At 64.7% G+C, this 25668-nt stretch overlaps 1 protein-coding gene across 1 annotated transcript; it reads right to left on the bottom strand.

The window, feature by feature from the left end:
- Positions 1-1105: 1105 nt before the first annotated feature.
- ITGA5 (integrin subunit alpha 5) lies at positions 1106-17471 on the bottom strand. The gene is made up of 30 exons (XM_090051960.1): positions 16561-17471; positions 14717-14847; positions 14124-14224; positions 13925-14048; positions 13779-13840; positions 13556-13601; positions 13291-13416; positions 12932-12976; positions 12596-12639; positions 12126-12182; positions 11914-11966; positions 11539-11747; positions 10925-11116; positions 10753-10798; positions 10512-10619; positions 9922-9977; positions 9617-9771; positions 9384-9521; positions 9108-9175; positions 8849-8999; positions 8575-8667; positions 8370-8449; positions 8142-8222; positions 7952-8054; positions 7593-7745; positions 7230-7325; positions 6798-6911; positions 6306-6407; positions 5893-6015; positions 1106-1855 (listed from the first exon to the last, which is right to left on the bottom strand). The coding sequence occupies exons 1-30, from the start codon at positions 17193-17195 to the stop codon at positions 1772-1774; spliced, it is 3576 nt and encodes a 1191-aa protein (XP_089908086.1). The 5' UTR covers positions 17196-17471; the 3' UTR covers positions 1106-1771.
- Between the last annotated feature and the right edge of the window lie 8197 nt (positions 17472-25668).

The raw sequence follows: 25668 nt of genomic DNA, 5'->3' as shown, positions 1-25668 counted from the left end.
CATATGGAATCCCAGTGGAGGTCAGAGGTCATGGGGGCAGCAGTACGGGGGGGGGGCCAGCGCGGGGTCTTGGGGCGGCGCGGAGTGGCGTGGAGGGGGTGGGCAGGCGCGGGCGCTGTGCTGAGCCAGCAGGCGCCGGCTGGCAGCTGGGCCCGGTGTTGGCTTTCACCCGCTAGGCCCAGCCCGGCCTTTGGGGCCTGGGTGGGGGGCATCCAGGGCCATTCCCTCTCCCCTCCCCTGCAGGGCATGCAGGGGAGTTCCTGGGGGGCTACCAGCCCTGACCCCCACCCCCAACCTGCCCCAGTTACATGTGCACTGAGTTTGGGGGGCTCAGCCTGGGGGCTGCTGGCTCTGGGGAGGGTCTGCAAGAGGGGGTGTTACCCTGGTGAGGCTGCAAAACCCATGGGACAGGGTGCGGGGAGGGACTCTGGGCAGAAGTATGGGGGGGTGCAGACGTGTGTGTGTGCACGCATGCTTGTCATGACAGCCACATGCATGCACCCCCCCCATACTTCCTTTGCCCTTTTAGTGCACACAGCTGTCCTGACAAGATGCACCTATGTGCACACCCAGCCCGCTCCACACTATGCACACGTGCATGCCCACGTGTGTGTACACACACACGCTCTCCCTCTACTTCCCCTGTTGCATTGGGGCACACAGCTGGGCCCACAGGACATGTACGCACACCCCCAGCCTGAGACCATGCACTGTGCACACACATACTCATGTGTGTACATACCCAACAGGCACATGTGTGTGCACACAGTCGCCCCCTCCCCCACTTCCCCAGCCCCTTTGTGCACATGGCCCTCCTGACATGGGCGGAACACAGCTGTGCACACCCACCCTGAGCGCTCGACAGTGCACTGGCACACGTGTGGGCGCGCACATACCTCATCACAGAAGATTTTTTTGACACATTTAATAACCCCACACTGCAATGCGCCTCCCTGAGGCAGGAAGGGGTGCCCCCCCCCGGTGTGCCCCCCCATTGCCCCCACCCAGGGCAAAGCCCTTTGCCCCCCCACCCTCCCTTCCTCAAACCCACAGCAATTAAATACAAAGCCGGGGGGGGGGGGTGAGAGGCCCCTCTGGGTGCTGGGCGCTGCCCCAGCCTGGCACCGTGCCCAGGAGCCCCCCTGCCAGGCAGTGCCCCCCCTCCCCCCCGAAGCAGAACCAGCACCGGTGCCCACGGGGGCTGTAGTGCAATTTAGGCCTCTTAGGAGTGACACCAGCCCCATGCCCCTGCCTGGGCATCGCCCACAGCCCAGGCAGGCAGGGTCTAGTGTCCTGGCAGCAGCAGCAGGGCACGCACCCAGGCAGTAGCTGCCATGTCTGCATGGAGTCCCGAAGCCCAGCGCCACGGGGGAAAGGGCAGGGGCATGCAGGGCCCGTGCCCCCAGTGGCCTGGGGACTCCCCGGGCAGCACCACGTGGGCTGGGGGTCTATTGCACTTGGAGACACATCCATGACATGGGTCCCTGGCCCGGTGCCACCCGTGCCCGCGAAGAGGGTTCAGGGGCTGATGCCAGGTGCAGGCTCCTGAGCTGCGTCTCCAGCCCGGTCCGCGCCCCGTGCATCCTCTTCAAGTATGGCTCGGCAGGCGACCCGCTGGTCCGGCGCGGGGCAGCCTGGAGGTGGTGCCGTCGTGGCCCTTGTGTCTGGCGGACCCGGGGCTCGGCGGCGGGTGTGTGCCCCTTTCCTGCAGCACCAGCAGGACGGCTCGATGGATGGACGGGCTGGGGCGGCAGGCGAGGCCCAGGCCTCGCTAGGCCTCCGAGGCCGCCTGTGGCTTAAGCTGCGCCTTCTCCATGGCCGTGCCGTAGGGTAGGGAGCGCTTGAAGAACCCGACCTGCAGAGAGTGGGTGGGAGTGAGTGGGCAGGGGGCACTGCCAGCTTTCCCCCCCCCCACTGGGCAGCTGCAGGCTGCTGTCAAGAGCTCAAGGGCCAGAAGACTCGGGGGGGACCCCTCTGGAGGTATGCGGGGAGCAAATTAAGTTGCTGAGAACATATTACCATACTCTTTACCTTTTTCCTGCTCCCTCCCTTTGGCCCATTGACTGGTGACCCCTAAGCCTTAGGATCTTCTGTATGAAAGTACGACTCCCCCTTGCCCTTTGTGCCAGTTTCTGGAGCTGTGGGGCTGGCTCAAATTGGTGGAAGCTGTGGGATCCTGAAGTGGGACTATCCCACAAGTGGGGCAAAAGGGGACTGGCGGTGCTGCAGTGAGCGTGTCAGTCTTGTTGGTTGTGCAATGTATACCGCAGAGGAGGGGGGACCTGCAGTGCAAGGAGGGCACTGTGTCTGGATCCAGTTTCTCCTGGTAGATAGCCAGATACAGGAGCAAGCTACAACAGAGGCAGAGAAACCTCTGGCCCTGTAGACCAGTGGTCACAGCAGCCAGTGGAGAAGCTCTTCTAGGTCTGGAGGAGTGGTACAACTGCCAGCTTCCAGGGCCTACAGCCGCCTTGTAGCAAAGACTACCAATCGAGATGCTTTGTTAGGCACCGAGGTCCTACAAAATTACCAAGGTGCTATGAAGTTTGCAGGCAGTTTGTGTCCCTTCCTGGGGAGGCATTTCCCCTCATAGACCTCCAATGGCCAAGTGAGGGCAGCCAAAGTGGTAGCGGAGAACCTAACACCTCCTAGAAGTGAGATGATGATCACTGGCCAACTGAAGAAATGGTGCCGTGAAGAAGAGGGCTTATTTGTCCCTACGTTTACTGCAACGGTGAAGAACCGCCAGGCTGAAATTCCTGTGCACGTTGCCGACACGATAGACCTATGGGTTGCATATCAGGACCCTGTCACGGGGCCGTTTGAGACTAGTGTAATTGTCCTGCAGGAGAACCCTGGATCAGAGAACGGACCAGAGCAGTCGGTTGCTTGCAAGAGTGCTGAGGCCAGACAACACCTTAGAGAGCCAGGTGATAACCTTCAAGAGATGCAGGAAAACTGGAACATGAGCTTATCTTAAGTCACTGTGCAAGCAGTCTCCAGCTGTATTCAGCCTTGGAGATCACGACCTAGGGCATGCAGGCCAGGCAAAGCACCAGATCAACCCTGACAATGCCAGACCTCAAACAGGGAGGACCATCCATTTCCAGTAGGGGTTTGATCAGCAGCTGCAAGAGATGGAGGAAAAAGGCATCATCCTGTCAGCCCATACACTGCCCCTGTAGTGCTGGTGCAGAAGAAGAGGGTCTGTGTGGATTATCACAGACTGAGCGACACTGCTGGCAAGGATGCCTACCTACCCTTTACCATGAACGACACACTACACCTCCTGGCCAAAGCTGGGCGGCTTTCCACCCCAGCAGGTGGAAGTGCATCTAGAGGACAGCGCTAATACAGCTTTCTGCACTAAGCAGGGACTGTTGGCGTTGAATGTCATGCCTTTCGGTATATGCAAAGCTCCTGGCACATTTCAGAGACCGATGGGTATTGTGTTAGCAGATTTGCAAGGGACCTCCTGCCTGGTGTACCTGCATGATATCGCGGTGGTAAGCCAAACCTGTCAGGAGCACTCGCAGAAACTGGAAGCAGAGCTTAAGAGGCTGAAGGAGGCCAACTTAAAAAAAAAAAAAAAAAAAAATCAATCTGCTCAATTGCCAGCTTTTTTGCAGGGAAGTGAACTTTTTGGGACACATGATCTCCACAGAGGGAGTAGCCCTGATCTACAGAAGGTAGAAGTTTTAAGGCTTGTCCAGTACCTTGACATGTAACAACACTGCGCAACCTCCAATTATAAAAGATTTGTGGCAGATTTTGCTCCCGTCACAAGTCCCTTACATAAATTCTCCAAGATGGCAAAGTTCATCAGGACCAGAGAATATCTGGACCATACGTCATCCCCTCTCCTACCATATCCCAACCCAAGGTTACCCTTCTTGTTGGACACGGATGCATGTGACATTGGCACCGAGGTCATTCTGTCACCAGCTGAAGGAGGCCAGGAAAAGGCGATGGCTTTCTCTTTGGTGGCTATGCAAATCCCAGCCACCTGACGGACAGCTGGCTGGATGGTGGAGTTCAACTACCCAACAGCTCGTTGCCCTAGCGCCAGAAAGCTGATGGCTTGTCCCATAGGCCTCATGTAGCAGAAGCTGACCCTAAAGTGAAGCACTGGGGATACGGCCACTATCAGCAACCAGGGCTGAGGCAACCGCAAAGGCAGGAGAAGCTGGAAGGCTGGCAGATTAGTGTGCAAGACAAAAAGACTAATGAGGTGCAAGGAAATGGATAGCAAGCAGTTCCCTGAAGAACGGCAATGTCATCCCTGCCTGAAGAGGTGCCAGGGAGCGTGGCCTGAGCTAAGCACTCGGCAAGGAGGACTGGTGCGGGAACTTGCTGCATCTGCCCAAAGACCAGCGCTTATTCAAACAGCGGTACTGGAAAAGGAAATAGCAATACTTCTGCAAGCTCTGCACGATCCCATGACGGGGGGGACACTTGAGCATGGAGGTCTCTCATGAGGTTTGTATTTCTGGTTGGGCTGGAAGAAATCTGTTGAGGATGAATGCAGGTCAAGTGAGGTGTCTGGTGTCTGAAAAGGACTGAAGAGAAATCCTAGGGCCCCGGTGGCCTCCATGCAGGCTGGGTGACCCCTGGAAAGGACAGCAATGTGTATCCTGAGTCCCCTACGTGCTACACCTCATGGAAACACCTCTGTTTTAGTAGCGGGTGACTATTTTTCTTTAGTGGGCAGAAGCCCCCCCTCTCCCTGATTAGGAGGCCCCAACTGTGGCCAAGGTGTTTGCCAACAGATGTGCATGCTACCGCGGTGGACCTCAATCCCTTCATACAGGCCAGAGGAGACCTTTTGAATCTCGGCTATTTCATCCTGTATCTCTTTTCTGGAGAGCAACAAAACCTGCCCCACACACTATCACCCCCATCTGATGGATTAGCAGAAGGATTCAACCAGCCACTGGCTGACACACTGTCCTCCCTGATCAAAGACAATCAGATGCCATGAGATGAGATACTCCCCTCATGTCATGACGGCCGACTGGAGCAGCGTGCAGTCGTCTACAGAAGATGCACCACATACGGTGTTGTTTGGATGGGGGATTTGCCTACCTGATGTGGTCTCTGGAGGAAATATCTCAGAAGAGTTTAAGAGTCCACCTGAAGATGTTACAAGGGTGTTGAGACACCTACGTTCATTTAGCTAAGCTGTTAAAAGACATCAGGCTGCAGCCACACAAAGGCAAAAGAGTGCTATGACCTCTGGGTCACCAGACGGTGCATGATCCAGGAGCGTCCGTGTGGGTACAGAGCCAAACCAGGAGGGGGCAGGGCCAAGAGCTGTGTAAGAAACCATGTGCTCTGATGGACGTGAAGATAGCGAGGGTCAAGGCTGGGTATAACAGGGGACACCCAAGACCTACCAGAGCCAGCAAGGGTCTATGCCCCCAAATCCCCAGGTAGAGCACAGCAAGAGCAAAGACCCCCAAGGGGCTTGGGGACACCTGGTTTGGGACTGACGGCTGGTTGGAGGGACCCTCTGGAGGTGTGGGACAAGGATGAAGGTGCTGAGTGCATGTTACCACAGCGCTGATGTTTCTTCACCTTCTGCCTGTTCCCTCCCTTTGGCCCATCAGCTTGAGACCTGAAACACTAGGATCTTTTATATAAAAGTGGGAGCTCTCCTTGCATCTGGTGCCAGTCTCTGGGGCTGCGGGGTTGGCACACGGGCATCTGGGCCCACCAGTGCCCTGCTGTAACCCACCACAGCCCCCGCAGCCCTCCAGAGCTGGGGGAGAACCCACGTGTCTGGGCTCCCAGCCTCCCTATTCCCCCCCCTTCCACCAGCTCCAGCCTGGCAGCTTTCCCCCCACAGGGCAACCTCTTCCAGGAGCCCCCACCCAGGCCCCCTGCCCCCACCTTGTACAGCCCATAGATGAGCAGTGCCAGCAGCAGCAGCCCGAAGAGGACAGCCAGCACGATGATCCACAGCGGGACGCCAGGGCTGCTTTCCGCCTTGGCCCACTGCAACGTTGTCGACACCTGCCAAGGCCAATGTCAAGAGGGGTGGTGATCCCAAGCCCAGGACAGGTGTCCCCACTGTGGCCTGAGCTCCACACAGCACTAAAATGCAGCCAGCTCTAGGGTGGAACGGGCCTGGCTGCTGGTCCAACCCCATCAGCAGGGTGGCAATGGGCCTGCTGGGTTGTCCCAGCTGCCCCCTGCCCTCACAGTGCCCCCCTGCTGCATTCCCCTCCCACAGCCAGGCAATGCCAAGAGGTCCCTTGCCCCCTCCCCCAGGCCCAAGGTGCCCCCATGCCCTTGGCACTGACCTTAAGCGCGGCACTTGGGTAGTGCTGAGGCAGGATGCGGTAGGGCATGTGCAGCACTTGGTAGGAGGCCTCGCACTGCAGTGCTGTCGGCTGGCCTTCCTTCTGCGGGAGCAGGCCCCCAGGAGAGGGTGGGTGCAGTGCAGACACAGCCAGGGGCAGGCAAGGGGCTCCCAGATACCCCACCCATAACATGGCACCCTGGGCTGGGACCATCATAGCTGCCCTCCTCGTACCCGCTGGAGTATATGGATGTGGAGCCAGGGGCTGTGGAGCTGGAGGGTGCAGGGGCCAGGAGCTCACCTTGGGCCCCTCAGGGGCGGGGGAGCTGAGCATGGGGCAGGAGCAGGGCAGGTGCCATGGGCTGGGGGCAAGGGGAGGCTCTGTGGAGCTCTCTCCAGCTCTGGGGCCGTGAGCAGTTCTCAGCACTGGTCCCCAGGGGCAGAGGATGGGGCAGGACTGGGGAGGGGTCTGGAGGGGGAGGTCCAGACTCACCTGGTGGAAGGTGTTGGCCCAGAGCCGGAAGTGCAGGCGCAGGGTGACGCGCTGCTGCCGCTGCAGCACCCCCACCTGGCAATGGAGCTGGAAGCACTCGGCCTCAGAGCACCGCTGTGAATAGAGGGGCCCTGGGTCAGTGGGGAGAGCACCCGGAGGCCTGCCCGATGTCAGCTCTGGGTCCCGTGCAACCCCCAACCTTTGGGCAATAGGGAGAGGGTACAGCAGGGGCTGGGGGTAGCAATGTGGGACCAGAATGTGCCCAAGTCTGGGGTGGGACACGGCCATGTGCAAGGCTGAGCCTGTGCTGCTGCCCTGAGAACACAGCCCAAGGGGGGTGGTCTCAGAGCTAGGGGGGTGGGCTGGGAGCTGCTGCTTGGCCTCAGGATCTGGGCATTAGGACATGGGGAAGGGGTGGAGGGACACACTTACCAGTGGGTGGGGGGCACCGGGAGCTCCCCCGCCACGCGTGTCCCGGCGCTGCAGGAAATGCTGCTCCAGGCTGGGAGGTGCCGGGCTGTGCTCCAGCTGCAAAGGACACAGAGAAGGTGTTGGGGGGGCACCGGGGGACCCAAGACAGAGTTGGACTTGTGCCCCCCTGCCAAAAAACCCCCACTGGGACAAAGGCAGGAGGGACACACAACCTAGTCACATTGGCCATGGCTCCACCACCCTGGATGGGGGGGGCAGGGGCTGCTGGGAAACCCCTGGAGCTCCTGACCCCCCATGCCCCTGACCCGGTGCAGCCCACAGTGCCTGTGCCCTTCCCCCCTCCGCCCACAGAGCGCCCATCACCTGGAGCTGCAGGGAGTTGATGGGGTGGCTGGAGGTACAGTTGCCGGGCGCCACGTAGCGCGTGACGTACAGCACCTGGCGCCCCTGGTAGCTCAGGGGGCAGCTCAGCTCCAGGGTACCTTGGCTGATAGTGCTGGGCCCCTCGTTCACCAGCTGCCGGAGGAGATGAGGGGGGTGGTCTGTGCCCAGCTGTGCCCCATGGCCAGGGGGAACCCCTCAGGACTGGCCCAGGATAGACAGACGCCCCCATATCACCCCACAGACAGACAGACAGATAGTACCCCCCACTCCAGACAGCCCCACAGCCCCCTGCACCTCTGCAAACCCTGACCACCCAGTCCGGGGGGGGCACAACCCACCTCGTAGACATGCTGCACCTCAGGCCCCACGTCTTGCTCCCTCTGGGGCTCTCGTCCCGGTTGCCCACCAGCCGTGAAGATCACAGCCTCAGGCTTGGATACCCTGCAGGGGGTGGGTGTCAGCACGGGGGGCCACGGGGCCCCCTCCCCTCCCCACACAGCGGCCCCTGAGTTCGGGGCGGGCACTCACCCGTGGGTGGAGACGCGGGCAGCAGCACGGACCTGCAGCGAGAACTCGACCAAGTCGCTCTGGGAGTTGTTCTGGTTCTTGCTGCAGAGACAGCAGTGCCATCACGGGCGGGCCAGGCCCGGACCCCCCCGCGGCTCCAATGGGCTGGGACAGGGGGTGCCCAGGGGCACTGCCAGCTGGACACAGGAGCAGCCCCCACAGTGCCCGGGGCTGGGGTCAGGCCCTTACCTGCGGATCTGGAAGTCGAACTGGACGGTAGAGCGGGTGTCGCGGAGGTGAGGCACGGTGAAGCGCAGCCCGCCCCGCAGCTGGGGAGACACGTGGGGTCAGAGCCACGCACTACCCCTGGCGGCTGGCAACTGCCCCCTGCCCCCACAGCATCAGCCCTACTCCCAGCGCTCCCCAGCCCCATGGGTGCATGGCAAAAACTCACGCTGGCACCGGCCTTCATGGGGTTGCCCAGGTCACACACCACCAGCCGGGTCCCATTCTGCAACTCGTACCCGCAGCTCAGGCTGGTGAAGTTCTGGGGGGCAGAGATGCAGTCAAATGATGGTGGGGGGGGGCTGGGCACTGCCCTCCCAGTGTGTGCCACGCCACAGGGCCACGTGCCTAGGTCCTCCGGCTCCATTGCCTGCTGGGGGAGCAGGGACCTTCCCTTCTGCCGCCAGCCCAGAGGTCCCTACAGCCTGTGACCCCCCACCTACCGCGTGGTCGCGGATGATGCCCGAGTACTCGGCCTCGGGGGGCAGTGTGACGCACAGCTCGGCCTCGTAGGCGCCGCCCTCGCCGCGGTTGCGGGCGTGGAAGGTCAAGTTCAGCGCGTTCTTGTCCCCCAGGTACACGACCCGCTGCTCCCTGTGGCGCCGGGGGTGGGGGGGGTGTGAGAGACACTGCAGCCCCCCGAACCCTCCCAGCCTTTGCCCCCCATCAGCACCTTGCCACCCTCGTGCCCCCTCACTGTACCCCAAGACTTCCAGCTGCAGGTCAGGCACGCAAATGTTGTCCTCCCCACAGTCCAGCTGGATCTGAGCCTGGGGGGGAGCAGGAAAAGGCAGGAGGGGTGAGGGTCTCTTAGGCATCAGGCTGGGGTGGGGTGGGGGGCAGGAGGATGCCCACCCCATCCAGTGGGGGACCCCCCCCAGATCCATGGGGGGCTCCCATGGACCCCCCAGACCCAAGGAGGGTCCCAGGGATCCCTGCAGGGTGTCCCCCCTACCCCAGATGCCCCCCAGCTCCCACCTTCTGCTCGATGCGGTCATGGGCCAGGTAGTGGAGGATGGGCTGCAGCCCGTGGGCATCGGGGGCGGCGTGGGGGTCCAGGCGGAAGGTCAGCGCCACATGGATGGGCGACAGCTTGTCCCTGAACTCCGACTCGTTCTAGAGGTACAGGAACGGGGGCGTCACGGGAGCCGCAGGGACCCCGGCAGTGCCCAGGAGCCAGGGGCAGGGGCAGGCAGGGGGCCAGGGCTCACCCGCAGGTAGATCTTCATCTCGCGACAGGTGTCGACAGCACCATTGGGCACCTGCAGGGGCACGTCTAGGACAGGCTGGCGGGTGCGGAGGAAGAGTGCCCGCTTCACTGCCCCTTTCTGCTTCAGCCGGTCCAGCTGCAGCTCCACTGTGAAGTCTGGGGGGGCGGCAGGGCGGGGGCAGGGAGTGGGCAGAGGGCACCTGCCGGGAGCCCCCCAGAGCAGGACCCAGGAGTCCTGCCTGCCCTCAAACCTAGACTGAGCCCCACCCCCCAGGGGCACGGGGAGGCTCCCCCGACCCCACTCACCGATGAGGTCAGGCACGTGTTTCCCTGAGGCGTTGAGGCAGAAGCTCAGGTTGATGCTGGGGGGTGAAGGGAGGCTGTAAGCAGGGTCCAGTCCCCCCCCTCCCCCCTCCTTGTACTGCAGGGAAACTGAGGCACAGCTACAGGCTAGGAAGGTGGGGGGGGCAGCCAAGCTGGATGAAAAGGGGCCGGGCCAGGGAGCCCAGCAGCTGGGAGGGTGGGAGCTGGGGGGGGGACCCCCGCATTCCCGCGGCCCCTCCAGCTGCCGGCGCGGCCGCACAATTGCTCATTCAGCACCTCGGGCCGGCTGCCAGCAAAGCCGTTGCTGTGCGACCGATCAACTCGGCTGCTATAAATAAACCCCCCCGGCGGGGACCCCCCCAGAGCCGCGGGGGGCGGCCCCATGCTGCAACAGCAGCCGGCAGCGGGGGCTGGAGGCCCCCCGGGCCTCCCCGGCCCTTCGCTGCAACCGCCTCTGGGGAGGAACGCAGCCACCACCCCAACCCTGGCGGCTGGGGGTGGGTCAGAAGGGAGTCCCCCCCAGCCCATAGGCTGGAAAGGGGCCAGGACACCTGGGTTCCCACCATACTTACCAGGCCACGTGGGTGTCGGTGCCCTCCAGGGTGCAGGTTCGCTCCTCGGGGTTGAACATGGTGGGGTAGATGCTGAGGGAGGCGATGGCGTGGACAATGGGGCGGCTCCTGTAGTGGTGACGAGGGGTGGTGGTTAGGGAGGTGAGGGGGGCTGGGGGACCCCGGGTAAGGGGCATGCCAAGGGACAAGTGGCACTGCCCCCCCCCCCAAAAAAAAAAAACAAACCAACCCCAGCACCCACCTGTATACGACGGCCGTGTCCACGCCAAAGGCGCCCACAATGAGGTCTGTGGGGGGGTAGAGACAGAGCTCAGTGCTGGGGGAATGCAGTGGGGGGCAGGGTGGTGCTGCACGTGGCCCTGCCCAGGCTGCAGAGGCTGGGTATGGGCATGGTGGGGCTGGTGCCCCCATACCTGGGTATCCATTGCCGTCTAGGTCCTTGGCACCGCGCAGGGAGAAGCCAAAAAAGTCGGGGGTGCGACCAGGGGGCCACAGGCCCTTCAGTGTCTGGGAGGGCTCCGGGCGCAGCCCCTCTGACTGCCCGTTGTGGATGAAGACTACGCCCTGCTGGGCCTCGCCTCCGAACGGCGCCCCCACGCCCACGTCTGTGGGACGCACAGTCAGGGCACTTGCCCGCAGGGTTCACCCGCACCACCCACGCGGCGCTGGCCCTTTAAATCCCAGCGGGCCTGGCCAACCCTGGCACAGCCCCGCAGCAGCCACCAGGGGGCGACAGATGCTCACACGCCAGTGCACTGGCAGCACACTCATGCACAAGCATGGACCTATCTGGCCCTATGCACGTGTCACAGATGCAGACCTGTGCGCAAGTGTGCACACCCCTGTGGACCTGGGCAAATGCCCGGAGACACGCATATGCAGGAATGCGCATGCAAACGCGCAGGCACACGCACACCTGTGCGCATGCCTGCAGACACGTGGGCCTGGGCAGACGCAGGCACGGCCATACGGAGCCACGGCCCTGCGTGCAGCCCCGGTCGCCCAGCCTGGCCCCTGCGGCACCTACCGTTGTAGCCGTCCTGGTCGAGGTCCCCCAGGGGAGCAATGGCACCGCCGAAGCGCCCGAACTCCTGCGTCCCGGTGAGCACGGCGTGGGGCTGCGGCTCCATGCCGTGTGCCTGCTGCAGGTACAGGTAGACCCGGCCGACCTCCTGCACCCGCCCGTCCGCCGTCTTCTCCATGAACAGTGGTGCCCCCACCAGCAGGTCATCCAGGCTGTGGGGGGTGGGGAGGGGGCATCAGGCCCAGCTGAGCTCTCGGCCATGGGCACCCCCAGTCCAGGACTCCCCCTGCCAACTACCCCAGGGGGCCAAGGGCTATATGAGCTGAGTGGTGGGGGGCAGGCTGGGGTGGTACATGCACCCCCCCAGAACACACTCACCCGTCACTGTTGACATCGGTGGCAGCCACGGCGTAGCCGAAATATGCCGCCATCTGCAGAGGCACGGCGGGGGGGGGGCATCAGAAGCTGGCAGCAGACCACTGTGGGGGGCCACATGGGTGTCCCCCCCCTGCCAGGCAGTTGCTAAGGTGGGAGGGCACAGCCCAGCGGGGTCTGGCATCACGTGCCCCCGCCTTGGCCCTGGCACTCACCTGCTCCCCGGAGAAGTTGTACAGGGACCGGATGTCAGAGCCGTTCAGGATCGTGACCTGCAGAGGCAACAGCCCCGTCACCAGCCCGCTTTGGCCCCTGGCCCTGAGAGGGGAAACTGAGGCACAGCACGGGGTGCGGCCCAGGCCGCTCTGCCCGGCCGCGGCCAGAGTCCCAGCCCCGGCCCGGCCCTGCCCCACGCCCGGCACAGCGGAGCCAGGACCCAGGAGTCCAGGCCCAGCCCAGGCCACGTTGCCGTGGAAACAGGGAGAGCAACAGGAATTGCACATCTGGGCCTGGCGGGGGGCCAGGGGCTGCGTCAGGCGGCGGCCCGGCTTCCCGGGCGGGGCCCCGTGGCTCCGGGCACCTCCGCAGGGGCAGATCCACGTCTCCAGGGCCCCAGCCTGGACCCCCCACCCCGGAGGCCGCCCCCAGCCCCAAGCCCAGCCCCCGCAGCGGTGCCCGGTCTTACATAGCCATAGGTGAGGTTCCCCTTGGGCACGCCGGCCACGAAGTCTGTGGGGCAGAGACATGGTTTCACAAGGGGCCACGGCCGGGCCGGGCCGGGCCGGGCCGGGCCGGGGCCACGGCATGGCTCAGCAGGCGCGTGCGTGTGTGCATGGGGCGGGGGGGGGTCGAAGCCCCCAGCTGGGATGGGGCACCTCAGACCCCAGCCCCTGCGGGCACCTGATGCCCCCCCTGCACCCTGGGCAGCAGCTTGGGCTCTGGCCCCCCTGCCTGTACCCCCCACCAGCCACAAAGGGGGCACCCAGGGACCCCCTGCCCTGGCCCTGGCCCCGGCTCTTACCTTCGTTGGAGTCTCCACTGAACTCACCCACAGCCACCGAGTACCCTGGGGGGGGGGGGGGGAGAGGAGTCAGAGTGAGACCCCAGCCATGGCCTCCCCGTACCCACCCCCGCACCCCACAACATGGCACCCCCACCCCCCAAACCACCGAGCGGGGGGAATAGTCGCTGGGCAGCAGCCTGGGGCATCACTATGCGAGGAGGGGGCATGGGGACGGGCTGGGGACTCGGACACCTGGGCTCTCTCCCAGCTCTGGGAGGCGAGTGGGATCCCAGGGGTTGAAGCAGGGGGGCCCAGACACCGGGGTCCTGCCCCCGCAGGCCCCTGGGGCTGCTGCTGCCCCCCACCGCCCCGCTCACCGAGGTAGCTGTCGTCGTAGGTGCCGGCCGCCTGGCGTGTCTGCAGCTGCCCAGTCACCTCCAGGATGAAGTACTCGGGGTAGTAGGCATTGCGGATCTGCTCCTGCGTGGCCGAGATCACCTGGCCTGGGGGGGCACAGCGCTCAGAGCCGGAGTGGGGTACCCAGGGGCAGCCCAAGGGTGGGAGGGGGGTAGCTGGAGAGTAGGAGAAGGGGGGCTCTGAATGGGGGGGCAGAGGATGGAAATGGGGGGGGGGGGGTCTCACCTTGCCAGTAGTAGCTCCCGGGGCCTCCCAGCAGCACCCGCCCCGTCTGCAGAGAGAGCGGCCCCGTGAGCACCGGGGGCACCGGAGGCAGGGCCCAGCAGTCCCCGCACGTGGGTGGGGGGTTGCATGCAGGGGGTGGCAGGCAGGCTCAGAGGGTGTAGGGGGCCACAGGCAGGCTCAGGGGGCCGTGGGGGTCAGGCAGGAGGGGTCATGGGGGGCTCACCTTGGTGAACTCGGCGCTGAAGCCGCCCTGGCAGTAGCCTTGCCCCTCAGGCGCGTTGTGGTCTGTGGGGGCAAAACTGTGAGTGTGGGGCTGGGGGGGTTGCCCCTAGGCCCCCTCCCACAAGCCCCCAGCCCCTCCACCGGTACCTGAGCGGCAGGGCGCGTACTCCACAAAGGCGCTGAAGTTGCCGGTGGCCAGGTAACAGCTGCCCACGGGCTCCCGTGCCGCCTCCTCCTTCTTGGTGCTCCAGCTGTACAGGGGGGCGCAGGCCTGGGGGCCACGGGGGTCAGTGCCAGGCCATGGCCCCCCCATTGTCCCCCCAGCCCGAGCCCTCCCCACACTCACCAAGATGGAGCTGCCGTGCGCTCGCACCGTGGCACCGAACCACTGCAGGGACTTGAACTCCACGGCTGAGCCATTGCCGGGAACCTCCTCCTGCCGCGGCCCTGAGGACCAGCAAGGGGGCTAGGACACATGCACAGCCCCCCCAGCCCAGCGCAACCCCCCACAGCTCCGGCACCCCTCGACCCCCCCGCCCTCAACCCAGGCCCCCCTGGCCTGCCCTGACCCCCAGCCAGCCCCCGCCCCCCGCGCCAGGGGCAGTTGATCATTAACAGAGCCTGACGCTGGTGCCCAGCCGGGCTGGGGGGGCCGTGGGGGGGGCCGCGCTGGGATCGGCAGGGCCGAGCGGAGCCGAGGGAAGCCCCTGGCCCTGAGCCAGCCAGGCCAGCCAAGCCCGCGGGCGCCTGCTGGGATCCCGTGGCCGGGGAAGCCCCAGAGCTGCCGGGGACCGGCACTGCCTCTGCCGCCCACCCCCACCCGCCCTGCCGGTGCCCCTCAACCCCAACCCACAGCCCCCTGCCCCCCAGCCCTGCCCTTGCCCCTCACTCCAGACCCGCAGCCACCTGCCCCCCCAGCCAGGCCTGCAGCCCCCGTACCAGTGCGGTCAAAGGCGATGGGGGTGCAGTTGCCCACGCTGGGGGGCCAGGGGCAGTAGAAGACGGCGCCGCCCTCCGTCACGTCGGGCTGGCTCGTGTTGGCCTTGGGGGCCCCGACCAGGACACTGACGCTGTGGGGAGATGGTGGGGTCACCAGGGGGTGCTGCCACCCTGCCGACACCCTGTAGTCACCTCCCACCCCCCACCTGGGGCCTGGCACAGACAGAGCTGGCAGGCATGGAGACAGGGACAGGGCGGGAGCCGGCCTGCCTCCTGTCCGGAGCTGGTGCCTCATGCGCCCTGGTGCTGGCACAGCCGCCCGCTCTCCCTGGCACAGGGCCTGGTCCAGCCCCTGGGACCACCCGACCGCCCAGGCAGGGGCCTTGGAGGCCACAGCGCCGTCAGCCGGACACGGGCTGAGACCCCAGGGACGTGTCCCCAGATGTCCCTGAGCTCTGGGAGCTGGCAGCATCCTCTGCCTGGGGCGAGCACGGTATCAGCCTGGTTCACCCCCACCCCAGGCAAAGGGGGCAGGAAACATAAGACTGGCGCCTGCTGGTGCCCCTCACTCCTGACCCGCAGCCCCCTGCCCCATTGGTGCTCCTCACTCCCGACCCGCAGCCCCCTGCCCCATTGGTGCTCCTCACTCCCGACCCGCAGCCCTCTGCCCTCTCTTACTCTGCACCGGGGGCCCCATCCTGCCCGGCACAGGTCGGTGTAAACAGGAAGCCGCCTGTCGGCAGGGACAATAGGTCCCCGGTTCTATGTCTGCAGCTACACAGAAGCAGCGGGGAGGCGGGGGGTCAGGGCCAGGACCAGGATTGGGACCCGCAGGGCCAAGCTAGAGCCAGCTGTGAGCCCAGGCAAGAGGCCGGGGACCCCCAAGCACCCTGGGCCCAGGGGGGCCAGGGGACAGGAGTCTGGGGCTGGTCCAGACAGGGGTGGCCTGATGCCCCCGGGTGGGGGAGTCAGTGCCAGCCCCAGCCCTGGGCCCAGCTGCTTGGACAGGCCTCCTCCCACACAAGCAGCCCCAGGGCTGTGGGCACCATGGGGCTGTAACCCTGACCCAGGAGGAGGGGTGGGGATCGGGGGCCTGGACGCCTGGGTTCCTCCCCGTCGCACTGGATGTCCAGGCAAGGCTCTGCCCTGCTCCATGCCTCAGCTTCCCCCCATGGCAGGGCTGGTGGCTCGGCCCAGGAGGGTATCCTGGGACAGGGGGCATTTATCTGCTGGGGGAAGCGGCTCCATCCCGAGGGGCAGGGCGGGGCCGGTGGGCACACAGCCGGGGCATGGGGCACATGCGTGTGCGCACCCGTGACAGCCGTGCCGGACCCGACCCCACCCGCTGCAAGGCTTGGCGCCTGCTCCCAGGCTGCCAGCTCTTGGGCAACCGCTCCGTTTAACCCCAGGGGTGCCGGGCTCTTCCCAGCTGATCCCCTGAGCCCCGGGGAAACTGAGGCACAGCTGTGACTTTGGAGCTGGGCAGCAGCTCCGGCTGGGTCCCGCAGCTGGCGGACGGGCCCAGGAGTCCCGGCTGCCTGGGCAGAGCTGCGCCCACCCTTGCCCCCCCCGGGCCGGGCAGAGCCCCCTACACCGCGCGGGGGGGCTGCCCGTCGAGCCGGGGCTGGGGGCTGGGGGCGGGGACGCGGGGGCCCCGGGCCCTGCTCTACCCACCCGGCCACACAGCCCCGGTGCCTGGGGTCGCCCCCGGCGGGAGGGGAGGGGCGCCCAGGACGCCTGGCTTCCCTCCCGGCGGCCCCCCCCGGCGGCTCCGGTTACAGGAAGCGGCCGGTCCCGGGACCCCCGGCCCCGCGCCCGGCCCGGCCCGGCCCGGCCGCACTCACCCCCTCGGCCGCGGCTCGTAGAAGTCCACGGAGAAGCCGAAGCAGCTGCCGGCGGCGCCGCGGAGCCGGGCGGGGGCCGCCACGTCCAGGTTGAAGGCGGCGGCGGCCGGGAGCAGCAGCAGCAGCGGGAGCGGCAGCGCCGGGGGCCGGGGCCGGGGCCGGGAGCGGGGCATGGCGGGGCCGGGCCGGGCCGGGACGCGGGTCTGGGCGCTCCGAGGGGCCGCGCTGCCTCCGCCCGGGGCCGCCGGCGCTTCCCACCCCGCCCCCGCCTGACTCACGGCGGGGAGGAGTCTGCGGGGCAGCGCCGGGCCCGGCCGGGGAAACTGAGGCACGGGCCGGGGCCGGGGCCGGGTCAGCCGGCGGCCGGCGGCTAGGCGACCCGGCTGCTCGCCCCGGACGGGACCCGGCTGCCGCCCCTTCGCCCCCCGGACATAGGGCCCAGGTGTCCGGGCTGCCCCGCTGGAGCCAGACCCCCGTGCCCGGCGGCCCCGAGCCGCGTGGGCCTTGGCGGCCCCGGCCCCTCCTTTCGGAGCCCTGCCCACACGGCAGGGGTGCCCGAGAGCACGCTCGTGTGCAGAGGTGCGCACACGTGCCCTGGGATTTGCTTCCGCCCAGGCCACCAGCCCCCGGGGCATCTCAGCTGTGGTCTCCTGGCCCCAGATCTACCCTCCTACCCCCCCCCGGGGGGCACTGGTGGGAGGCAGCATCTCCCGGCCCAGGCCCCCGCTCCCTGGGCACTAGAGGGGCCATGTAGGCCTGACCACACTCCTTCTCCCGGGGCTCCTGCCTCTCTCCCCAGCCAGGTGCTGCTGTGGCTCTGCTGCCTGCAGGCAGTTTCCTGGCCTGGAGGAAGCAGGAAAGGGGGGACATGGAGGGGGACACGTCCCTTCATGCAGTCCATCTGCCCACAGCTCTGGGTGTCCAGAGAGCGGGGACTCTCCGTGGCAAGGCCCTGTCCCAGCAGGGGCAGAGGGCACCAGGGCAGAGGGGGGGCATCTCCAAGCACATCAGGGTTCCCTCTTGACTCCTGTGCACCCCTCCGTCCCGGGATAGGAGAACTGTGCCTGTCTGTCCCTCTGTGCCGGGGTGGGGGGGGCGTGGTGCGGCAGGCAACGCAGGAAGCAACAGAGCAGTGTTTACTGACAAAACCCATTGCCAGTGGGGCCGGGGCCGGATGTGGACTGGCACACGGATGCCTGTACATGTGTGTGCAGCTGTGTGTGCATATGCCTGTACATGTGTGTGCATCTGGGCGCGTGGCCCTACAGCATGTCCAGGCAGAGGGAAACTGAGGCAGGGAGCTGGGGCTGGAAGCCAGCAGAGCTCTATGTTGTCTCCATCACTGCAGCCTGGCTGGTCTGGCACGGACCCCCCAAGTTTGGAGGCCCCCCTGCCCCCAGCCTGTTCCTCCATGAAGGGGGCATGGGCCTGCAGAGATGGGGACCCCCTGGGGGGGCATGGGTGCCCCCCCATCCCTGTGTGGCGGTCCCGTGTCGTGGGGGCTGCAGGGGGAGCTGAGCACATCCCGGGGGCCGGGCAGGGGCAGGGCAGGCACAGCTGGAGCACGGCTCCCGGCGCCCCAATGACTTGCAGATGTTGGAGCAGCCGGGAATTCTGGGATAGGCCAGGAAGAGGCAGGGCCGGGCTGGGGGGGCTACACATCTGGGCCGGGGCTGGAGTGGGGGGGGGCGGTGCGAGAGGCCCTGGAGCGTGTGCAGGGCTGGGCTGGGGGACAGGAGGGCGTGTGTGTGTGTGTGCAATGTTCCATGAGCCATGTGGGTATGAGAAGGTGTGTGTCATCCCGGCTCTGTGCGTGCGTGCGTGTGTCCCGGATGCCTGGCTTCTGTGATAAGAGGGGCAGTGTATGCATGTTAATGTCCCCTGGGCCAAGTGGGTGTGAGCGTGTGTGTGCATCATCCTGGCTGTGTGTGTGTTTCTCTGTCCCGGATGCCTGGGTTCTGTGTGTGTGTCTGTCCCAGACGGCCAGATTGTGTCTGAGTGCGTGTGCATATGTACGTGTGTGTGTGTGTGTGTGTGTGTGTATGTGTGTCCTGGATGCCTGGGTTCTGTGTTGCAGTTATGTGGGCACGAACATGTGCACATCATCCTGGGCATGTGTATGTGTTCATCCCTCACCCCCCCACCAGGAGTCTGGAGCGCCTGTGCCCAGTCGCCTGGGTTCTGCGTGTGTGCATATGTGCACATGTACATCCCCAGGCCACTTTGGTGTGAGCATGTGTGCGCATCCCTCTGGCTCTGTGCGTGTACACACCCACATATGGGCTCCCACACGTGTCTTGGGCACCGGGCTGGGGCCCAGGACACTGGGGACTCCAGGTTCTGCACGAAGCTGCCAGTGCCAGAGCCTGGAGCAGGACCCAGGCATCCGGGTGCTGTCCGGGGCCCTGGCCTGGCTCCCTCCCTGTCCTGGCCAGATGCTCGGCCCGGGGGTGGGGGGCAGGGGTGGGGGCCATCCCGGGCCTGGCGCAGATTCCCGGGAACAAAGGCCCGTTTCCTGCCTGGGGAAGTGACGGTGGCTCCCAACAATGCGCCCAGCTTCCTGCCCGGGGCCGGCCGGCGAGCAGAGCCTGGGGCAGCCCCACGGCACTGGCTCCCTGGGGCCCCAAGACCCCTTCCCCTGGGAGTACTCTGTGCTGGGGGACAGGGGGGGCATGAGCCCTGTCTGTAGATGTGGGACCCAGGATGCTTTGTGCACCACCCCCAGGCCTCTCCATCTGGGCCCTAGCGCCAGGCCTGGGGGCGGGGGGGAGCTGGGGGTCAGGCGTGCAGTGCCCCCAGCTAATTATGGCCATGTCCCGGTGGTGTTTACAGACGTCGGCGCTGAGTCAGGCCCGAGCCGCGGGCCGGCCTGACTCACCGCTCCGCAGGCCCTACATGGACCGGGCGCCCACCGCACAACCCGCCCCCCCCACCTCGGGAAATCCCTCCCGCACCCGGTTCCTCCCCCCATAGCTGCTGCATGAGGGGGAAACTGAGGCAAGGCAAGGGAAAGGGTGAGAGATGGGGACAGAACCCAGGTGTCTTGGAGCAGACAGGCCATGGGCTGCCCGTGCTTGGTGCCGGGGGGGCATCGGGCCCCCATGCTCCCCCTCTACCCCAGTGCAGGGGGCATCAGGCAGCCGGCATGGCCCCACCTGGGGGGCTACCGAGATCCGGTCCCTTGCCCGTCCTGAGCACCAGACCCTGCCTGTCGGCCGTTCTGCCCCCCTGCCCGTGCCCGTACCTGGTTACTGTCATCCCACGCCAGGGGCTGCCCATGCAATGAACCTCATGGCCTGGATGAGGGCACAGGCCTGTGACCCCTGCCCTGCACCAAGCCTGAGACCCCCCTACCCCCCAGCCTCCTCTGCACCCGCTGCCCAGGGTGCCCCCCTGGAGGCTGTTCAGAGCTGGTGCCAGGGGGGCACGGGGCCTCCCTGGCTGCTCCAGGCCCCCCTGGCCCCCTCTCCCGGAGCGGGGCCGGCAGCCTGGCTGCCTTTACCATACAAGTCCAGGAATGCAGGAGCCAGCCTGAGTCACGGGGCCGTTACTCAGGGGCCCACGGGCTCCGGGCCGTGCCGTTCCTGCCAGAACACAGGGTGATGTGGGCAGGACAAACAGATGGGGAACCGGGAAACCCCACGGATGCACCCTGGGGGTGAGGCAGTGCCAGGTGCCCCCCGGCTACCCTGACTTGCAGCCACCTCTGGTGTGCGCCACCCGCCGTGGGAGGTGGGTGGGGGGACACACACCCTGTGCTGCCCCTGGAGATGGGGTCCAGGTTCTGGGGCCGCAGGGAAGCTGCTCTCCTACACCCATGTTGGTTGGGCTGTGCTGTACGGGGGTGCACTCACTGCCATGCCCCCACCCTGCTGCCATCAGCAGCGCCAAACATCAAGAGATCCCCATCCAACAATTTTAGTGATGTCTTCTGGTGCTGGTCGTCCCTCAGCCCAGCCATGATAGCAGCAGCAACCCCAGCGACCAGCGGGACCCACCCCATCAGGGGTTTTTTAACATCGGATCCATCCCCACACCCCATCGGGGGTGCGGGGTCCACATCCACCGCTGGCTGCCATCCGCAGGCGGCCCACAGTGACTGGCGGTAACTACTGCGAAACTTGAGGACATCAAATAGTCCCCCCACCCCGCTGGCTTGTGACCTCTGGCCCAGAGCAGGGTGCACTTGGAAAAGCTGGGGCCTATAAAGCCCAAGATGGACAAAGCCCCAGGCTAGGGTCCCCCCTGTGCCTCAGTTTCCCCACATGGCTGGCCTGACCCTGAGCCCTGGAGCTGCTTCCCAAAGGCCCCAGTGGCACCTGCAGCTCTTGGGAAGGGTGGGCATGCACACACATCAGCCACGCACTGGCACTGACACACCACACACTAGCACTTGCACACACAGAGATCCTGATGCACTTACACCCCAACACACACACCAGCCATGCATTGACCCTGACAGCCACACACCAGCATGTGCGTGCAGACCCTGACACACCTACAACCCCCCCCAGCCACGCACTAACACACCATGACACACTGATGCTCACATGGAACCGCACAGATGCACATGCATGCACAGTGCGGGCCCATGCCCCATACACACCTGCCTCCCCACGGGCCAACACATGTGCATGATGTGCTTGCCCACACAGCTGCCTAGGCAGGAAGGCATGCGCCGTATGTGTGGTGCGTGTGCACATGCAGTCCCTCCCATGCACATCGGGGGGGCATGCACATGCAAACATGTACATGACACACATGGGCACCACTTGGAGGACAGGGCCTGTGGGTCCTCTGGCTCTTGTGTGAACACTGAGCAGGGGCACATGTGTTCAAGCAGACAGAGCTGCACACGTGCATGCACATAGACTGACTCTTGCTGTGTCCCTGTCCCCCGGCCAGGCCCCTCTGTGTGGGGTTCCCTGTGGCCTGTGCGTGGCAGGGCCAGCACCTCCCGCCCGCCCTGGCTCGGCCAGGCGCCCCGCGGGGTCGGCGCGCGGGGGTGGGGGAAGCCGCTGGAGCACATGGAACATCTGACATGCCGGGATGAAGTCATCCGGCCCGGGAGCCCGCGCTGGGCCTCGGCCAAGTGCTGACAGCTCGGCCAGGAGGTGGGGGGGAGGGAGGTGTACAGAGAAAGCGTGTGCATGCACACCATGCTGATGCATGTGTGCATGCGTGGTTTGACAGTATCTGCGTGGCACACGTGCTCTGTGAGGGCATGTGGGCATTGCGTGGGCAAGCACACATGCAGACATTGTGTGTGCACGTGTTCAGTTAGGGGCTGTGTGCACGAGGTTGCAGGAGTGTGTACACATGTGCATGTGTGATGTGTTAGGGAGCACCTGGGAGCTGCCCAGTCTGGGTGGCTTCTGCTGTGGGGAGGGGGCATGGTTTGGCCCCAGAGCTGCAGCCGGAGCTTGGGCAGAGCCAGGAGCCTTCAGCCAACTGGGACCCCTCCGCCCTAGGGGAGACTCACAGCCACGTCTCCCCCGCCCCCCCAGCATACATAAACACCTGAAACCAGGGTGATGACAGGGCAGGGACGGGGCACATGGGGGTGTGGTGCCCTCTGCACTCATCCCCTGTGCCCTCCTGCTTGTGATGCCTCTCCCAGCCACCTGGGAGCATGGTAGACCCTCTCCCCAGGAGCTCTCCAGTGCCTGGGCAGCATGCAAGCACACTTGTCACAAGGCCTCACTTGAAACAGCAGCTCCGTGCTCACCCACCATCCTGATGCCACCTACCCCCCAGGCCTGGGGCAGGGGGTACAAATCCCCAGGACAAGCCCCACTGCTGCCCCCTCCCTAGGACATGGGGCCTTCCTTACCTCCTGCCCCGACACCTGGGAACCAGGCCAGGCCAGGCCAGGCCAGGAGGGGAGGTTGCAGCCAGCTCTGGGGAGAGCCCAACCGTGCCCCCTCCATCTCCAGGGCGGAGGTGTGAGAACACCATGCCCCCGCCCAGCCCCAGCTCCAAGCCTGAGTCATGCCCCGGCCGCAGCAAATTGGGAATCCGGGCTCCCTGGGGGCACAGAGCCACATCTGCCTGCAAGGCTGGGGCCCGTGACCGATGGGAACCCACATGCACACCCATGTTAGGACACAATGTGTGCACGCAGGCCTACACCCCTTGCATACTTCAGTCCTAGGTGGGGCGGGGTACAATGCCCTGTCCCAGGCCCAGCTGCAGCCCCGCAGGCCCAGCCTGGCACCTGCTTCTCCCGTGTTGGCTCCGGGTGGTGCCCATACTGTGCCAAGTGCAGCATGCCCAGGTCATTGCGGGACCCCTGGCGCGGCTCTATGAGCACTCGTGGTGCTCTGGTGAGGTGCCGGAGGACTGGAAGAGGGCCAATGTGGTCCCTATCTTCAAAAAGGGAAAAAAAGAGGACCCGGGAAATTACAGGCCAGTTAGTCTGACCTCAATCCCGGGTAAGCTCTTTGAAAAAATTATCCTGGCACACATCCAGGAGGGCCTTGCGGGGGAATGCATGCTCAGGGGCAACCAACACGGGTTCATCAGTGGCAGGTCTTGTCAGACCAACCTGGTGGCCTTTTACGATCAGGTCACCAAATCATTAGACGCAGGGGTTGCTGTGGATGTAGTCTTTCTGGACTTCCGGAAGGCTTTCGACACTGTCTCTCACCCTGTCCTCATCAAAAAGCTGGGAGACTGTGGTGTCGATGCCCACACAGTCAAATGGGTCGCCAACTGGTTGGAGGGCCGCACCCAGAGGGTGGTAGTGGATGGTTTCTTCTCGACCTGGAAGGATGTGGGCAGTGGGGTCCCGCAGGGCTTGGTCCTCGGGCCCGCACTGTTCAACATCTTCATCAGTGACTTGGATGAGGGGGTAGAAAGCACCCTGTTCAAGTTTGCTGATGACACTAAGATGTGGGGGGATGTGGGTGCACTAGAAGGGTGCAATAGGCTACAAGCTGACCTTGACAGGTTGCAACGGTGGGCGGATGAGAATAGGATGGGGTTTAACACTGATAAGTGCAAGGTGTCGCACATGGGGAGGAAGAACCGGCACCACACTTACAGGTTGGGGAACTCCCCTCTTGCCAGCACGGAGACGGAAAAGGATCTTGGAGTCGTCATTGACTCCACGATGAACATGGGCCGGCAGTGTGGGGAGGCAGTCAAGAAGACCAACCGTACCCTGTCATGCATCCACAGATGCATCTCAAGCAGGTCCAGGGAGGTGATCCTCCCCCTCTATGCGGCACTGGTCAGGCCGCAGCTGGAGGACTGCGTCCAGTTCTGGGCACCGCACTTCAAGAGGGACGTGGACGATATGGAAAGAGTCCAGAGGAGGCCACTCGTATGATCAGGGGTCAGCAGGGCAGGCCTTATGAGGAGAGGCTACGGGACCTGAACCTGTTTAGCCTCCACAAGAGAAGGTTAAGGGGGGACCTTGTGGCCTGCTACAAACTGGTCAGGGGGGATCAGCAGGTATTGGGGGAGTCCCTGTTCCCCCGTGCGCTGCCAGGAGTGACCAGGAATAACGGTCACAAGCTGGCGGAGGGTAGGTTTAGATTAGATATTAGGAGGTGCTACTTCACAGTCAGGGCGGCTAGGGCCTGGAACCAGCTTCCGGGGGAAGTGGTGCAGGCTCCTAGCCTGGGGATTTTTAAAAGGAAGTTAGATGAGCACCTTGCCGGGGTCATCTGACCCCGGTGCTCTTTCCTGCCAAGGCAGGGGGTCGGACTAGATGATCTACCTAGGTCCCTTCCTACTCTAGCTACTATGAAACTATGACCCAGGCAGGCCCTTGAAACATGCAGGCAAGATGGGACATCCCCCCGCCCCCACAATGGATGAAATGCAACCAGTACTGGGGAGGGGGCTGCAGCTGCCGGCACACATAGTGGGTGGGGGGGCTCCAGGTCCAGCTGGGACTATGGGGGGTGGGGCATAGACTGCTGAGCCCAACACAGCAGGGCACAGGGCAGTACTAAGGGCATCTGCCCCCCTAGCCCAGAGCCCCAGCCCCACCTCCTGCCCCCCCTACCCCTGTCATTTCCAGGCTCACATAGAATTCCTCGTTATGGAGCAGCCGAATCCACTCCTACTTCCGCTGGGCCCTGGACCAGGTATGGGGGTGGGGGAGGCGAGGCGGGGTGGAGGAAAGGGGCTTGGCCCCCTGCCCTCCCAGCAGAGCCTGTGTGCAGCTGGGCTTGGTGTCGCCCACTCCAGGTGTGAGCTGCACACAGCCACAGAGCATGCACATGCATGTATGTACACACTCCACCCTCCCAGAAAGCAGAGATGGAGAGCGGCAGGAAGGGGCACCCATGTGCATGCACACATACATACAGGCACATGCACACCCACATGTGTACAAGCAGCCAGGTATGCAAAGAGGAACCAGAGGGAGCCTGTGCACATATGCACCCCCCCAACATACATGCAGGGGTGGGTGCATGCACATCTTCCCTCATGTAGACATGCCATTATGCACATGGAGATGCCAAAGGGCACAGGCATGCACACGCACATGCATGCAAAAGTGTGCATATGCTCCACCTATGCAGGCATGTGCACATGCACACTAACACACAGCTGTGTACATGCACACTTGTGCTCTCACATGCTCAAACATGCGCACACACATATAGGAACATAGCCACATGCACACATGCACTTACACACACACAAAGCTCTTCCCCCCTCTCAGCCTAATGAATTCCAGAGATGTGGGTGAAAGTCCAGGCAGCTCTGACAGCGCAGGGAACACCGGTGTCCCCTCCACCCACACCTGGCTGGCTGGGATGGGCTGTGTCCTGCTGCCCCGTGGCACCCATGGCTGAACTGGGGAAGGGCCAAGGGGCCAGGAGAAGCAGCCCAAGCAGGCCTCTGACCCCGACTCCCACCCCTACATCCTCCTGCCTTGGGAGACACCTGCCTGTGAACTGGGGAAACTGAGGCAGGCCAAGGCCGCTGCTCAGCACAGTCACAGACGTGGGAGAGGGGCTGCGTGTGGAGCTCCTCTCCCCACAACTCAGTGCTGCTCTGGGACCTGGGGGATGGGAGCTCCAGCCCAGCCCCCACTGCAGGGGTCACGGAGCAAGGAGGCAGGCGTGGGCGGCCCTCACTGGGGGT

The sequence above is a fragment of the Crocodylus siamensis genome, chromosome 6, assembly GCF_052110815.1.
Source record: "Crocodylus siamensis isolate JL-2025a chromosome 6, ASM5211081v1, whole genome shotgun sequence".
Classification (NCBI taxonomy): domain Eukaryota; kingdom Metazoa; phylum Chordata; order Crocodylia; family Crocodylidae; genus Crocodylus; species Crocodylus siamensis.
The sequence above is the reverse complement of the archived record's forward strand: the minus strand, read 5'-3'. Positions and strand labels throughout refer to the sequence as shown.